The sequence below is a fragment of the Anastrepha ludens genome, chromosome 3 (genome assembly GCF_028408465.1).
Source record: "Anastrepha ludens isolate Willacy chromosome 3, idAnaLude1.1, whole genome shotgun sequence".
Classification (NCBI taxonomy): domain Eukaryota; kingdom Metazoa; phylum Arthropoda; class Insecta; order Diptera; family Tephritidae; genus Anastrepha; species Anastrepha ludens.
Genome location: NC_071499.1, coordinates 23,594,526 through 23,612,638, shown reverse-complemented (window position 1 = coordinate 23,612,638; position 18,113 = coordinate 23,594,526). Strand labels below are relative to the sequence as shown.

General features: G+C 38.5%; 1 protein-coding gene across 1 annotated transcript; it reads right to left on the bottom strand.

The window, feature by feature from the left end:
* Positions 1 to 2,936: 2,936 nt before the first annotated feature.
* LOC128857170 (pancreatic triacylglycerol lipase) lies at positions 2,937 to 16,419 on the bottom strand. The gene is made up of 5 exons (XM_054092795.1): positions 15,737 to 16,419; positions 5,299 to 5,564; positions 5,045 to 5,206; positions 4,315 to 4,957; positions 2,937 to 4,243 (listed from the first exon to the last, which is right to left on the bottom strand). The coding sequence occupies exons 1-5, from the start codon at positions 15,852 to 15,854 to the stop codon at positions 3,825 to 3,827; spliced, it is 1,608 nt and encodes a 535-aa protein (XP_053948770.1). The 5' UTR covers positions 15,855 to 16,419; the 3' UTR covers positions 2,937 to 3,824.
* Between the last annotated feature and the right edge of the window lie 1,694 nt (positions 16,420 to 18,113).

Genomic DNA, 18,113 nt, shown 5'->3' with positions numbered 1-18,113 from the left:
TATACAAAATATTCTTATTTATGAAAAATTCAAAAGAAAGATTTAAATTTTGCGCCACCTTGTACTTGCGTACATACAGTTAGTAACATAAATAAGTATACAGGAGCCTGATTTATGGAATTGTTTGACGCTACCGCTTTCCTTAATATGTAACCAAAATATTTTACACATGGTAATTGGGTACTGGGATAAGCTTTCATATGTGCCTTAATTTAGCTGTAAATTTTAGGTACCGTTATCCCCGCTTTGCTTTGTCTTTGATGCCAGCGAAATTTATGTCACAAAAGTTAGTATACAGCAAACGATTGTTCAGTTAGCATAACATTTATTTTTACCTATTGATTAAAAAAGTTAAAGCTATTACAAGGAAATAATTAAAGTGAGTATAAAAATTTAAGGAAGTTAGTTTTATATTAATTTTTGCGACATTTATAGTAATGGCACCAAGAGGAAAAGAGATTTCTGATGATTTAAAAAAACTGATTATAATATATCATAAGGAACATAAATCATTGCGAGAAATCGGTCGCTTGATAGATAGAAGTTTTGCTACAGTTCATATAAAAGTGCGGGAAGCACCACTAATAAGTAGCGTTGTGGGCGAGAGCCAAATCAAAACAGAGGAAAATAAAGCAAGGTGTACCGCAGGGTAGTGTCCTTTCTCCCTTGCTGTTCAACTTCTACATCTCGAAGCTCCCCCAACCACCAGCGGGAGTTTCTCTGATCTCATACGCTGACGACTGTACGATAATGGCGTCGGGCAATGACATCGATGGCCTGTGTTCCAAAGTGAACAATTACCTCAACGACCTTTCTCGCTTTTTCACTGCGAGGAATATCCAACTTTCACCCACTAAATCCACGGCGACCCTCTTTACCACCTGGACAAAGGAGGTCAAACTGCAACTCAAGGTAAAAGTCGACGACACACCAATTCCAACGGTAAAGAACCCCAAAATCTTAGGTGTAACCTTCGACAGTTTGCTCTCCTTCTCTGCGCACATAACCTCAATTGCCACTAAAGTCCAAAATCGCAACAAGGTCCTCAAATCGCTTGCCGGCAGCACTTGGAGCAAAGACAAAGAACTGTTGCTATCGACATTTAAGACAATTGGTCGGCCAGTTCTAAACTATGCAGCGCCTGTCTGGTCGCCTGTGGACAAGCTGGACAAAGCTACAGACATGCCAAAATACTGCCATTCGGACAGCGACCGGTTGCCTCCTGATGTGCCCGGTTCAACACCTACACAACGAGGCACAAATGCTTCCAGTAATGGAGCATAACAAACTGCTCAGCAAGCAGTTCCTGCTGGGATGTTAACGCAGGTTTCACCCCTGCAGACACCTGCTTGAGCCTGAGCCGCCACCCATGCACGTCAGGAGACATCTCTTAGACTACGCTGACGAAATCCAGGACAAAACTGACCGCAATCTACTGGACCTGACAGTATTTAGATAGTCAATAAACGACATTCACCGGGAGACTGTCACTACCTTCTTAAGCTCCCGTCCTGTGAATGCCGTAATCGGAGTCCAACCACCACCTACAGCAGATGAAGAGCTCCAGCTGCCTCGACACGTGTAACACTGGCATAATTACGTTCTGGATATTGTAGCAGGTTAAACTCCTACCTATCCAGAATCGACCCCGACATACCAAACATATGTCCGGCATGTGAAGGCACCTCGCACGACACTAACCACCTTTTCACATGCCCCTTAAAACCGACTCATCTAACACCCCTCTCCCTTTGGATCCATCCCGTCGAAACAGCATGTTTTCTGAGCCTAGCCCTAGATGAGCTAGACGAAGATGACCGGTGATATGCCCGACACTGGCGGGGCTACTATTACTGTTAACAAACAAACAAAGCGTTGTGGCCGTCCGCCGCTCTTAAGACCCAGAGAAAAAAAACTTAGTCGTACGGAAAATCAGGACAAACCCCTAAATAAGTGCCCCCTAATTGAAATCTGAAGTTGAAAATGAGACTGGAAAACAATTTAGCACCCAAACTATTCGCCGGGTTTTGCATAAGGCTGGTTATCATGGGCGCAGTGTTAGGAATAAGCCCTTCGTAAGTAGTGTCAATCGGAGTAAACGGATTTCATTCGCAAAAGGCCATGAAAAATATGACCAAACGTTTTGGAACCAAGCCATATTTTCTGACGAGTATAAGTTCAGTATCTGTGGATCTGATGGCGGTGAAAAAGTTTGGAGAAAAGTTAACGCGGCATTGAATCCAAACAATATGACCGGCACTGTGAAGCATGGAGGGGGTTTTGTGAAGGTTTGGGGATGTATGGCTGCTAACAGGGTTGGAAACTTGGTATTTATCGAAAATATTATGGACCGATATGGTTATTTAAATATTTTGAAAAATAATTTAAAAGAAAGCGCTACGAAATTGGACCTTGGAGGAACGTTTATCTTCTAGCAGGATAATGACCCCAAGCACACATCCAACATTGTACGAGAGTGGCTGTTACACAGAGTGCGAAAACAGCTGAAAACACCGCCACAGTCCCCGGATACCAACCCAATCGAACATTTATGGGAACATTTAAAGCGGCAATTACGTCAACATCCGATTAGAAATAAGGAACAACTGAAAAACGTCCTTCAAGAGGAATGAGATAAAAACTGAACTGTATACTTACTTTGGAGACATGAATTTTTATAAAGTTTAATATAAAAACCTCTCATTTTGTTCCTTTTTAAAATTTTGCCATTATTTGGATTAAATATAATTTTTGTATTTCATTCATGTAAATAAAACATAATTTTGTTATAACTTAGGTTATTTGAAGGAATCGATTGGGGGGAACTTGAAAGCGTATCCGGTGTATACTTTCTTCTGTTACTAACTGTATGCCAGTGGAACTTCTATAGAAAAAGTGCGTCACATTTTATAAAACAAAACAATTTTGCTATTTTTTATATTTATTTTCTTACAATTCAAAACTTTATTAGCAACTGTACATATACATATATATGTGTGTGTGTGTATATTTCATTGTATTACTTAAAAATAAATTAGGTACAATATAAGTTCGTATAAATAATTCAATAAATATTAGCGTTATACTGAAACCAGGTAATGGATATGCGGGCGTTCATGTATGGATGTGTCTATGTATACATGTATGTAGGTATGTTATGTAAGCATGTATGTGTGTCAGCATGTATATACATATGTGTGTTAATATTTACAAATGGACTTAAAATTCCTATAGGAATTTCTCAAATCACTGAATTGATTTACTCCTGCGAACGGAAGGCTGCCATGAGGAACAGTTGGAAGTCTTCCCAGGTAATAATATAAAGGAAATTCAGTGCCGAAATGTGATAAGTACAAGCGCTACCGAAATGGTGTGTGCCACTACTAAGCGGAAAGTTCATTTTAATCAACTATCAAACTCTCCACTACTAACCGGAGAGTTCATTTCATACAAGTATCAAACTCTCCACTACGACTCTGCGCTATGAGCTGTACTAAATTAGGTAGATGTCTTTGATAGCGGCAACCAAATCGCCGCTCTCTCCAAATCACACGCGCTGTACCAAGCTTCACTTGTGAGCTGCTAGAGGGCGCCGTTTATTGTTTTTGTAGACTTGCTGGGTACGGAAATGAGAATAAGCGGTCTTCTTCTTCTTATTTCTTCTTAACTGTTTGTTGGCATATATGAATTGTATTTCCAGAGAGAGAGAGAGGGAGAGCGCGTGGCATAGCGCTCAATTAAATGCATTTTACTACGATCAACACTTGGAGCGCCTTCTCACTTAACGGCTGCTCTACGTATGCGCTTGTGTGTGTGCAAGAGCATCATTTGCAATACTTCTCCTGCATTATATTTTCCACGCCGGATATCACAGCGTTCTGGTTGAGTGGACACAGCTGCAACTGCATATCGGGATTCTCCAGCGACTCAATAATTATATAATCCAGGTAAATGCGCGGCGAAGAGAGTATCCGCCACGTAAGTGGATTCAGGAAATTCGTTTGATATTCCCAGTAAACAGAGGCACGCGGCACCGGATTGCGCATTTGCTTGCCCAGCACCATTGCGCTATATTCGAAGCCTGGCTCAAAGTACATGGCCTTCTCGGAGAAACGCACAGAATCCGCTGGCTTTTTGCTATTCGTGCTGGAGTGCAGCCGCACAGAAATGGTGCCAATCTCGCCGCCATGCATGCTACTCTGATCGTGACCGGAAACGCGCACTGTGATGCGGTAGTGATAGCCTGCAAAGTGCAAACAGGAATGTAGATTAGTAAGCAAATCCGCAAGGAATCGCATACACAAAAGTACTTACGACAGAAGGGCTTCTTATCGCCCGTCATCAGGTACAACACGGGTGGCTTCTGTGTGTCTATCAAACCAGCCGCTGACAGCTCCTTGTAGTCCGTGTAGGTATGATGGCCCATACGCATGCAGACTTGTCCATCTTCATCGCAACGCCCGCACAATCCCGCCTTGAATGCTTCATACGATTCGCAACTGATGCCCATGAAGGGGCACTCGTTCTCCACGCTCTCCGTGAAGTACTGATAACTACGAATGTGGTTGCAGCTCAGGAACTCTTGCATGCTGGTCAAAACGGAACTTGAACGTCCTTTCATATAATCGTGCAAGCGCACGTCACAGCCAGGATTATCAGAACCGCCATTGGGATAGAAATCAACATGGCCGACACGCTGATAAATGCCCAAACCACCTTTCATCAATGGATTGGCGTCCGTATGTATGGCATCGACGAACTCGGCATCGGAGCGATCCAAGCGCACAATCGGCTCAGTTTCAGAGAAGAGTGGCGCCGCCGGATCCAAGCCCGTTATGCGTCCGAGCTTCAAATTGAAATCTTGTTGCAAATGATAGCCGGCATAGCCAGCCAAATGCGAGCCTAGCGAGTGACCGATTACGTGCACATTGCGCAGATTCGGTAAGTGCAGCTCTTCCTGTAATGAAAAGAAGATTTTTTTTTATAAAATTTTAGTATAAAATCTAAGAAAATTTCCGTAATTTAGCAGAAAATCGCGACTTACATAAATCATGTGAATGACATGCGCGGTGATAGCGCCAACGAGTCGTATATTCGCAACGGCTTGCACATAGGGAGGACTGGAACCGCCGCCCCAGTCGATCAGCACAACAGCGGCATCGCCCTCGGCCTCACTGTGCAGCAAAGTTTTGCACAACTCCCTCATCTGGAATATGAATTGCAACGATAAATAAATTTGCCAATAAGCGAAGGCCGTTAAAATCAGATATTCTTGTTCTGCACCCAACTGCAACTCACCCAATCGATATTGCCATTTTCTAGGTAGCCATGTGAGATGAAGAAAATCTTCCCCACTGGATTGATGCCCATTTGCGTTATCGCCTCCGGATCATTTAGGTCTATGAATTTCGGATTTTTCATGCTTCGGCTCGTGTAAAGCGTGTAATGTGGCTCTATTTCCGAAGGCTTCTGTGGATGTACGTTGATCTGACGCGTTTCGGTGGTCCAAGGACCATCCAATGGAAAACAGCCATAGACGCCATAGCACCGGACGTTATTCAAATCTGTAAAGTAAGGAGGAAAAGTATTGAATTAACATTTGATAAAAAAAGAAGAAGAATCAAATCAAACCATCTCTAGTTGCCCACGTGAGTGCTAAGAGTGACGCTACTTTTGTTATTTTCAAAACAATGGATTTGAGTGTTTTCATTTTACACTGCTTTCTGATGCGTAAAAATGCCGTTCAAGCGAAGCAATGTCTTGAAAAGGGCTATGGCGACTCCGCTGCATCAGAAACAACAAGAAAACGATGGTTAGCTGACCACAAACTCGGTCGTAGAGACACCAACGTTGCACAATGCAGTGGACGTCCAAATGAGGCAACGAAGCAGTAACACCAGAAAATATCAAAAACATCCACAAAATCATTTTGAATGATCGAAAAGTGAAGTTGCGTGAGTTAGCTGGCATCGTAAAGATATCAAAAGAATGAGTTGGCTTCAAATTTCATGAGTATTTGACTATGAGAAATCTCTGTTCCAAATGGATGCCGCGTTTGCTCACTGTTGAACAAAAACAAGAGCGTTTTGATGATTCTGAGCAGTGTTTGCCCATGTTTAAACGTAATAAAACGGAGTTTTCGCTTCGATATGCGACAAAGGATGAAGCATGGATCCATCACTTCACTCCGGAATCAAAACGAACGCCAAGTGAGTAGAGCGCAATTGGTGAACCTCTTCTAAAGCGCTCGAAAGCTCAACAATCAACTGGAAAGGTTATGACCTCGGTATTTTGGGATGTGGGTGGTGTAATATTCATCGACTATCTTGAAAAGGGAAATACCATCAATAATGAATAACAAATAGCGTTATTGGGGCGTTTGAGGGCAAAATTGCAAAAAAAACGTCCGCATATGGCAAAGACAAAAAGAAATTTCGCTCGAATGAAGAGGTTATCACTGAAGCGGAAGCCTATTTTGAGGCAAAAGATAAATCGTTCTATAAAAAAAATGGTATTGAATGGAAATCTTGATGGAAATTACGCTGATGAATAAAGCTAATTTTGAAAAAAAAGAAAAAACGTGTTTTCTTTGTTAGACCCGGGATTTTTCAGTCCATGTGTTAGGTCAAACAGGTTATGAAAGTTAAAACGCCTGAATGGAAATTGAATTGGAATGTGTAATTGTTTCCATATTCCATTAAAAGTCGTTATATAGTTCTAGAAAAATACATAAATTATATCGAAATATTTAAGCATGAAATTTGAAAACCATCAAATGGTAGTCTCGGGAGTTCCAATGTTAAAAACACCAGCTGCTAGCAGTGAAAAAGGATAGAAGGCGAATTACTGTTGCTGCAAAGCAAACTGGTACTAAAGTAGTGCAGAACTACCCGATTTAACTGCAGGGATACGCTCAAATTCTGTGCTCGCGCGCCTACATACACACATACAAGTGTAAACGCACACATAGAAAAAATGTGTGTTTATGTATATTCAGTTTGATACTCGTTACTAAACGCCAAATACTTTTGGGTTGTGTCGTCAATGTGCCAAACTATCAGTTGCCAGCCTTCAAAAAAACATTTTTAGTGCTTGATATTCTACCCAATACTTGAATGATTTTAATACTTTTTAATACTCGTATGCTATTTCATTTTTGCATGTTTAAAATGATTTTATGACGATTCTGCTTATCAACCGAATTTGAACTCTTTGAACTGCAATGCGCGTCTGGGCTCAAGTTGTGTGTATGGAAATGTGCTGTAACTTGTGCTGGTGTTGTTGTGTGTTAATTGATGTGAGTTTCGAAGGCAAAATTGCTTTCCTGGAGCTTAGCTATATTTAAGAAATTTTTTTTTTTTAATTGTGAATGCTGTTGCTTGCTGTTAGTAACAATATTTGATGCAATTTATGCTCCCACGCGACACAAAAAATAATATTTTTCTATTATGACGCCTATTGAATTATTAGAGGCAAAAATTATCAGTAATTCTGTTTTTTTCTGTTTTTTGTGTCTAACTAAGTAGTGAGTTGCAAACAGAAAAAAAACAAAAAAAAAAAAAAAAAAAAAAAACAAAAAAAAATAAAAAAACAAAAAAAAATACAAAAAAAAAATCCTAAACTGGAACTGCAACTAAATACATTACGAAATCTATTTCATTGAAGGTTTTCCCTGGATTATTAGTCGTATTATCTGCTAGATAAGCATTCCTTTGCTTAGAATTTTTTGCTTAGAATTTCATTCGCTTATTAATCGTAAATGAGTTGATTTAAAACAGTGACTTTTTTTATATTATATCATAAATACGGTTGAAGAGCCCCTGCTCATTATCTTGAAACAAAAAAAAGACATACAATCGTTGTAGTAAGCGAGCTATTGAGGCAATAAGGGGATTGTATAAGTAAATCACAACTCGTTCAGCCATAAATACAGTGAAACAGTTAATATTTTGTACACTACGTCAGAGATGGGGAAAAAATGTATTACCCGATTAACCTACCAAATCAAAGACCAACAAATTAATTGCAATATTAAATCGATTAATCGGCATTTTCGATAATTTTTGATTTTAAGGGCGAACGCCCTGTGAAAATTCAAAAAAATTTATTTTTTTTTTGCATAAATTGTTAATATAACTACTCAAGAAAATGTGGTAAAAATTTTAAAGCGAAATTCGCTTTATTCCCGATTCTATGTGCACTTAAATGAGCGCCCGTCGGTTCGGCTACGTAGTGCTTACGATACGATGCTTTATTTCAAACGCGTTTTTCTTGAAACGACTTTTTTTGATATAGTGGCAACGATTTCTCGAAAACTAATGAACCATTTTGAATTTTCTCCTTTTCAAAATTTTTGTTATCGCATTGGTTATCGTGGTACGTAGCCGATTTTCAAAATTTTAAAGATAACTAATATATTTTTTTGGGTCTGTTTAAAATCAAAAAAATGGTGAAAAACATACATCGAAATTCAAATCACCATCATTTTGTCAAAAAAAAAAAACAAAACGACTACCTACAACGATAGCCTCTATTGTGTAGATTAATAAAATTTTTTGGTTTTTGATTTCAGATGATTATTCATTGCTGTATCGTTGCCACCAGATGACGTCATTTTTTTTCAACTCGTTACGTTTATTTGCATAAATTTGTCAATTTTCAATATTTTTTAATCAAAATTTACATCAACTTAGTTTAATACATATATAATAAATTGCCTTTTGTCCGATCCTCGAATAATCATTCCTACTTAAAAGAAAAAAATTCCCAAAAATCGACTATTTTTTGACCCCCCACAGTAGCGTTCCCCCTTAAAACTTGTATAAAAATTTATTGAGCTATAAAAAGACATTCTCGAAATGTGTTTAGAAATTCTCACTAAAAAGTGTGACATTTTGATTATTTTTTTGTATTTACACAAAATTTTAAACTTGGATCTATGTGGATTTTGTCAGAAAATTTCATATTTTCATAAAAAAATGAATAGAAAAAATTATATAAGAAAGGAACAAATTGTCAAAACCTCTCAATAAGTCCCTATAAGTCCCAATAGTTATTAAACACACCAGGTGGCAGAGCTGTAGTTGCCGGGATATGCTCAAAAATAGACCTATTGATTTTGCAATTATATATTTTCTGATCAATCAACACACTAACACAATTATTTTCCTATTTCTGCACTTAAAAGAGAAATCTTTGTAGCCAGCGCAGATGTTTCAGATTCATTTGTATACCCGCATTCCAAGGCTTGAAAAAAATTGGTTGGGATTTAGGTCCAAAATATACTCTGAGCACAAAATACCAGCTCTACAAAATACCATCTCCTCCAAATACCATAAAACTGTACCCCGATTATTTCATAAGTAGCACCAAAAGCACCATCAAACAACCATTTCAATGAAACCTAAAGACTTAATGAGTTCTTGGTTCCACTTATTGATTCTCTGCTGTATCCACAAACACATTAAATATTACAGTAAGCCGTACATGACTAATGCATTAAAGTGAAAACCTTGCACATCCTCAACTATGTATTTGTTTTCCAAATGATATTTGTGGTAAATATTTATTTAAAAAGAATGCATCGAATTTATTTGGTTGAATGAACAGCGCGTCCTCACAGGCATACAAACAATACTTAGCGAAAAAAATCTTGAAACTGACCACTTACATATGTAAGTGCCAATGTATGTATGCATATGCGTGTGTATGCCCCTAAACAAAGTTTTCATACCACAAATTTAAAAAAAAAACATAAAAAAAAAATCTAAATAAAAATTATAAAAAAACATAAAAAAAATCAGAAAAAAAATTATAAATAACTACGTGCAATTGAGAAAAAAAAATTCAACCAAAACCCGCTGGGACTGTTTGTGAAAGAAACGGTTAACTAACTAGTTTACATATTACAAAATATTTGATTGAACCTTCTAGGCGGTTAGATTGCAGTCGCCAGTCGGCTTGTGTCTGCAATCGCGGCGACGGAAGAAGGGGAGGCAGTAAGGCAGCCGGTGAACGCCGCAAAAATGCAGGCAGCAGACAGCAGAATATAGAAAATAAGAAACTTCAAAAGCAACCAAATCGATTACCAGTTGCCAGCCACAGGTGGATTGCATTACCACACCACGCGCATATTGGCAGTAATGAACTGTCGGATTGGACTAGATTTTCCACTATTTTACTTCCCAAGACATCTTACAAAATCGCCTATTTCCGAGTTGCCTAACTTTTTTGCTATTTCGCAAAATTGCACGACGAATTTGGCCAGTTCTTAAAATCGAGTTTGGTGCGCGGCAGTTAGGTGAATAGGTGACATATGCGTAATTCGATTTATGTAAGTATGTGGTGAATACCCAGTAGTGAAAATATGTGTACCAGTAAGTGGTCAAAAGGTAACTAGTGTTGGCACTAGTACTATTTTGAACTAGTCTGACAAAGATTCGTTTATTTCTAAAATAAATTTTGAATGAATGCCTGTTTTAGAACTAGTTCAAAGCTACTGAAGTATATTTTAGTACTAATTAGATAAAAAAATATCTGCTCTCCCCACATTTTATTCGGGGAGTACATTTTAGTACTAAAAAATGGAGTTTATTTTAGTACTAAAAAAATTGAGTATATTCTAGTACTCTCTCAATCTGCAAATTGATTTTCTTCTTCCCTTCTTCCTGTTTTCCTAACTACCACAAAACAGTTTTAGATACAGTAGTTTTACACTAGTTGGAGACCAATTACGAACTGGTTGAGAATTATACTTTATGTACATATTTTAGTACACCCTCTCTCTTTGCCTTGTCCCTACTTGAGATCGGCCCTCCTTGTGCGTCAGGTTTCTCTTGCCTGCTTAGTCACATCATCAAGGTGCTGCTCTCTTATGCCCCTTTGTATCGTATTTAGCCAGGCCGATTGTGGCCTTCCTCTAGTTCTTGTTGGCTCAGTTATGTTCATGACGAGCTTGACGATGTGCTTTGTGTCAACGCTTTACGCGTGCGTATCATCTTGCATGCCTTCTCTCATTTTTACCGAGATTGATGCATTTTTCATATCGTCTGGTACCTCGATGTTTTTCACTTTGTCCACGCGCGTTATTCCTCTTGCCCAGCGAAGCATTTCCATTTGCGCCACGTGCATCTTCTGGTTGTGTTTAGCTTGCTTTGCCCAACATTTCGACCCTTACAGCAATACTGATCTCACACAGGTTTTGTACACCTTTCCCTTAATCGTTAATGGCATTTCCTGTCACATATGACGCCCGTCAGGCTGCGCCACAATAACCACGCCACATTAACTCTGTGTGTCACACCTTCGTCTATGCTTCCATTTTTGCTTAGAATCGATCTGAAGTACTTGAAACTTGTTGTTATTGTTATTGGCTGCCCATTGATATAGAGGGCCACTCCTTGGTTTGTTTCCTCTTCGTCAAACGGCAGGTGCAGGAATTCGGTTTGCTGCACATTTATGCGCATTCCGTTCTTGGCCAGTATTTCATTCCAAGTGTTCAGTTTTCTCTCCAAGCACGCGAGGTTCTCTTTAATTAAGACGATATCGTCCGCGTAAAGGATATTCCATGCAGGTTTGTCTTGAACTTTAGCTGTCAGATGATACATAACAATATTACAAATCAACGGGCTGAGGCTGAGCCCTGGTGCACACCGACCCTCGCTGGGAGCTTTTGCTTTAGTCTGCCAAGTGTACATACTTGCGTGGTGGTTTCATGGTACATGGCTTGAATCAGGTTGATGTATTGTTCCGGTACTCCTTTGGCTCTTAAGGACAGCCGTACTAATTGGCCTAGGTACCCTATCGAAGGCCTTCTCTAGATCTATAAAAATCGCAGATTTTTCTTCCTATTGCGGTGTTTCTACGTTAGCAGTCTAATTACCTGTATCATCTGCTGACGACTTTCCGGCTACGAGCCCGCTTTGGTTTGGTGTTATTTCTGCCATATTTAAAATGGGATCTTTTACAACTCTTTCCCATATCTTAAGGGTAGGCGATGTAAGTTTCACCCCTCGATAGTTTTCACATTTTGTACAACTCCTTTGCCTTTACATTCAGGTATTCATTGGTATTAGTTAGCTATTTCTCCATGCATTTGGAATATGACCTTTTTCGTATATTTTGGTAAACAGATCCTTTAGCCATTTTATTTTTCCCACATTGCTTCCACATATCTGCCGGTATCTGGCGGGCCCACAGGCTTTGTTGTTTCTCATGTTGTTGACAGCGGGCGTTATTTTCACTTCTTAAATTTCCTCTGTAGACGATTCGTTTTTCTAGCTACCCATAAACAGTCTTACATACAGTAGTTTTACACTAGTTGGGGACCAATTCCGAACTGATTGAGTAACTCGGTAGTTTCAGAAACCAAAAATATTGTTTTGTTGTTTGTGTGAATAATATCGAAAAGGTATATTTGCAACTAGTCAACAATAGTTTTAAGAAAAATCGTCTATATATTTCGTTAAACTTAAAAGCGTGTGAGGTCCAGTTTCGTAAATACTAGTCGAAAAACTAAGTAGTCTCATAGTAAAATATTGAGCTGTTTGTGGGAATGGTATCGAAAATAATAATATTAAGCGATATAACTGTACTTTTTTAACTAGACATAATTTTGGGAGAGGCTCTTTCCTAACTTGTCTTGTTTAACACTAGTTGAGAACTAGTTTAGAAGTAGTTCCAAACTAAGTGGTGCCATTTTGAAACTCTTCAGCTGATAATGCGAGTAATTTTAAAATTTACAAAAAAATTTAGTAAAACAAAAAAATTTGTAAAAATTTTTTTTATCAAAATTACTCGCGACAGAATTCATAAAAAACCTTCTTTAGTAGCATATAAATTATTCTATTTTATACTTAAAGAATATTTGGTTTACTAACGCATACAAGGATGCTCGAAATGGACCTTCAGCGAGTGGTAGAGGGCATAAGCATTCCTCTAAACAAACTGTACACTGCGATTAACTTGAGTGTAATCGCGGTGACCATTAGAAGATGGTCTCTGACTACTAACTGCAGGGTCTCCAAAGCGCGCTGGCCATCACTGAATCTTAAAATGTCAAAATATCTGCAAAAAGTGCAAACCTCATAAAGAATCTAATCTTATCTGAATGTCTGCTTGGATTCAACAGATCAACTATCAGCGTCTTCACAGATGACTTTTGCTGCAGCTGTGGAGATGAAGAAGAAATTGAGTCGGTACAACACCCAAACGTCAACGTTGGCGCTATCCACATGAGCCTAAACCCAAAAACCCAGGTCAAAGTCGGTCAAAAGTGAAAGTCATGCTACTCGTTTTCTTTGATTATCAGGGTGTTGTGCAGTCGGAATTCGTTCCAAATGGTTGTACGGTAAATAAAGAATATTATTTGCAAGTTATGCGACGTTTGAGAAAGAATGTGCGTAGGAAACGGCCCAATTTGTTGAAAGAAAATTCATGGACCTTGCACCATGATAACGACCCGTCTCACAAGGCTGATATTATGAACAGTTTTTTGACCAAAAGCTCGACAAATATCATCGAACAATCACCATATTCACCGGACTTAGGCCCCTGTGACTTTTTCCTTTTACCCCAAAACTTAAATTACCACTCCGCGGACGCCGCTTTGAGTCGATAGAGGCCTTTAAGGAGAATTCGTTGAAAGAGCTGAAAAAGATCTCTTCAAACGCGTTTAAAAGATGCTTTGATAACTGGACTAGTCGTTGGCATTTGTGTATTGCTTCGAATGGGGCCTATTTTGAGGCCTCAAAATAAATTTGGATGATTAAACAAATTTTGCGTTTTATTGAACAATTCTCGGTACTTGTTTGACAGAATGTAAATAAGAAGCAATTGAAAGGCAAAGAATTTTGCAGTGTCTTGGTAAGAATTCCTCAACGTTTCTTGATAAGAATTCAAATATTTCGACATGAGTTTGTCCACTCCGTTGTTTTCTAATTTTGCTTTTACTTGCTACCACGTCAGGTTGTAGTTCACAGCTTTTATTTCACTTTCGAGGCAACGGCGCCATGAGCCTCTAGGTCTGCCTCGGTTAAGCTGACCCTGGAAATTACAATCTAGTGCTTGTCTGCTGATTTCAGTGCCTCCTTTGCGAGTCACCTCCATTTACTGAATCGCTTATAGTTAAAATGAAGTCTAACGAAAGCAATAGGAAGAGGCTTTCAATTCAGGTGATACTTTACTCCACTATTTTTAATTGCCTCATCTAACATCGCTATCTCAATATAACGCATTGTAGAGCGATTGATATTATTCTTAGTGAACAGGTAGTGCCCCCAAAGCTGTATACCAAACATCCCCCTACTGACTTTATAATGGTTTTGAATAATAACACTTTGTAGTCTAATTTTGAAATAGAAATAAAATAAAAATAAAAAAACACTTGCTTACAGATTACCCGAACTAGGTTAGAACTACTTCCGGACTGAATTAGAGCAGTCCAGTCTATGAACAAATCGTATGAAGATGTTTGCTTATCATTCAACCTATGCAGATAATACGAGGCAGAGGGCGTTCTGAACGAAATACACCGGAAGCTGATGCGTCACTCGAACTATAAATTCATGCAAAGATTATTTTTCCCTTCGCAATGAGAAACACAAAACACACTTGTTTGAAAATCAGCTGATCGTTAACAAAGCATAAACACGTTGCGAAATGTACATATGAAGATATATGAAAAAATGCACGCTCCACATTGTTGCCAGAATGAATTAATGTATTAATGAAATATAGAACGAATAAGGGATTTTTAAATACGCGTTTAAATATGCAAAATTCAGTTCTAAGCAAATATTAGCTGTCGCATATTTGTGTTTTCTTCGGACTAGTTGATAACTAGTTATTTTCGGACTAGTCCAAAATGATATAGTTGCTTGCATATGAACTCCTCCTCTTATTTGTGAAGGATATTGTTCCACAATGGTCCCCCTACAGTTTTAAGTCGACTCCGACCGGCAAATGGTTTTTATGAGTAGTTTTTTCATGCCAGAAGTATACTCAGAGGTTTGCCATTGTCTGCCGATGGGCGACCCTTATTAAGAAAAAACTTTCTCTATCATTTTCCTGTATCATCCACGGTGGTTCGAATCTATGCACTCCCGAATGGTATTCACGCACGCAAAGGCGCTCGAACTAAATATTATTCAAATATAATAGTAATTAAATATTCTATGCAAATATTCGTTCTCACATATTTGTGGATAAATCGTTATAGTTCAGAACTACTTGCGTTCGGACCAGTTATTAAATATGCAAAATGCATTTCTAAGCAATTACCTACTCAACTATTCGAGTATTAATCGAACTAGTTCAAAACTACTTACATTCGGTCCAGTTATTAAATATGTAAAATTAATTTCTAAGCAATTATCCGCTCACCTATTTAAGTATTAATCGTACTAGCTCAGAACTATTTCCATTCGGGTCAGTTATTAAAGATGCACAATGCATTTCTAAGCAATTACCTGCTCACCTATTTGAATATTAATCGAACTAGTTCAGAACTACATTCTTTCGGACCAGTTCGGAATAGTCTAATTGCCTACATATGTACATACATATATAAACGTTAGAAAACGATTTATTCTCGATTTTCAATGCACCGCAACCACACCTAATAAAAGAACCCAACATTTTTGTCTGTTCGCTATCTGTAGAATTTTCGTATGCCTGCTCTAAGCCATTCGCATGGCTTGCCCAGAGCCACACACCTAAATCATGATCATTCACTTACCACTCTTCTGCGCTGGCGGCAGGTCAACCAACGTATTCACCGCCGCTCTACTGGTCTGGTTGGCCAAATACAGCATCGTCTGCAGCATCAGGCCACCGGTGGAGTTTGATATATACATTTTGTTGTTGTTAATCGCTTTGTTATTTAGAAAATATTGCACCAGCAATTAAATTGTCTATATTTTTATTGTAATGTCTTTTTACAACCTTAACAGTTTCTATTTAATTGTTTATATTTTAACAGTTCTTTCGATAGCAGCAAAGTAATGATCACTGTCCAAAAATAGCTTTCGAATTGATATTCAACTCAACGAACAGTTTGCATACATTTTCACTTTTTTTTCGTTTGAACTAAAACATATTGCAATTTAATATTAATGAGAATGCGATCGTTTTTCTTTTATTTGCCAATAAAACCAATTTTAGTTTTTACTTTTCTATTCAGTCAACAAGTGGCAATTTCATTTATTCTCCGATTTTTGCTGTCTTGAATTAAGAAATTTTCAAATATTCAGCTACAATGCACAGTTTACGTTCTTTCAACTTTCGCTTAATTTGCTCTAACTTTTTCGTCCGTCGATCAGCTCAGCTCAGCTCTTTAACTGTTCAATTATAATGTTTCATTTGAAAGACACCGCAATACTAAATCGAATCAGCTGCGTTGCGGTAATTTTATTGATATTTGCGTGTACCGTGACGTGCTCAATCTTCCGCAGCGAAGCCAATGCGAGACGAGCGCAGACGAACACAAAAGTCAGCCCAGTCAATAGCTCAGCGCAAGACAGTTGCTGCTTGTGTGTTAACCAAAAACCAACAAAAAAAAAGGCTGTTGTGATAATTGTGTCTACTCTTCGCATTCGGCTTGTTCTTCGGCTTCGACTTTGACTGTGGTGTGGAGTGGTGCAACGAGCGAGGCATTCGTGCTTGATAGGGGCTCTAGCCGCATATGTTTGTTCGTGTGGATGTTGGAATTGCATTGATAGCTTGTGTTGTTGTGCTTGTAACTGATCTTGATTCTTGCGCGTAAAGTCAGATGGCAAGCGATGGAAGTAAAGGTATTGCACATACTTAAGCATGTACGTATGTATGTATGTATGTTTGTAATTACTTATGTGGGTACATATGTACATATGATAACTGTGTTTACAGGAACTTACATGCTTCATTGCATGCATACAAACGAATATTTACACACACTGTGTACATGTGTACATATGTACATACATATGTAATATTTATTGAAAATACATCTTTGCGCATTTTATTTTGTTATTACTTCGTCAATATGAGAACATTCGAGAATACCGAATGGAGATATCGGAAAACACAAATACATATGTGCATGTGTATGTATGTTTGTATGCATATACTTAAAAGCAGTTCCATCTATTTTTCAATATTTAACTACAAATTAGTTGAAAAACGAGACTATTTCGTGCATTGCTGCGAGTCAATAAGACCCAAAAATTTACCACCAATGGATCTAAAACATTTTATTAATTTTTACTCGTATGAATATGAATGCATTCAAATATTTTGTACTCGCTTGACTGTTGACGAAGCAACGACTTTTGTGCTCTTTGCCTCCAAGGCGAATTCATACAAGGTGGTAGCAGAAACACAAATGTGAAATTAACATTTATTGGCATGGTGAAGATTTTCAGAGGTGGCACTTTAAATTTTGAATTTGACAAAATGCAGGGTTGCCCATATTCGACGGACCCGACGGATTTCGATGACTTTTTGGGCCCATTCCAATCTACGAGGCTTGTCCGCAGGCAACAATCTTTGCGTCAATTGAATTTTATACGGGAATAAATGCAAATCAATGCGGATAATTCGTTGTAAAGTGGTCCGAGCAATGCCCAACTGCTGAGAACGGCGATTTTGGGATGTCCTTGGCGACGTCTCAACACTGCCCCATGGACGGTTTTGATTTGGCCTCTTTGGATTAGAAAGAACATCACCAGTCGAAAACCTTTCGTACAAACGTTTAATGGTGTTCTAAGAAGGCGCACTTTTCATATTATTTAATTTTGTATACGCACGTTGAGTTTTCACAATTGACTTCTTTTGTTGAATGTAAATTTCAACAATTTGGGAGCGCTCGCGTGGCGCGTACTGTTCCATCGTAAAAATTTGCTTGGACTGACGCTTCCAACGCGGTATGTCATTAAGCGATCTGACGTCCCTTTCGCCCCCGCCAGATGGGTCCGTCGATTATTAACAACCCTGTTAGTTGATACGCTGACGTCCCTTTCGCCCCCGCCAGATGGGTCCGTCGATTATTAACAACCCTGTTAGTTGATACGCTGACGTCACTTGGGATGTGTTGTTGGGTGATATAAAGGGTTTTCCAATAACAGGTGTTACACAAG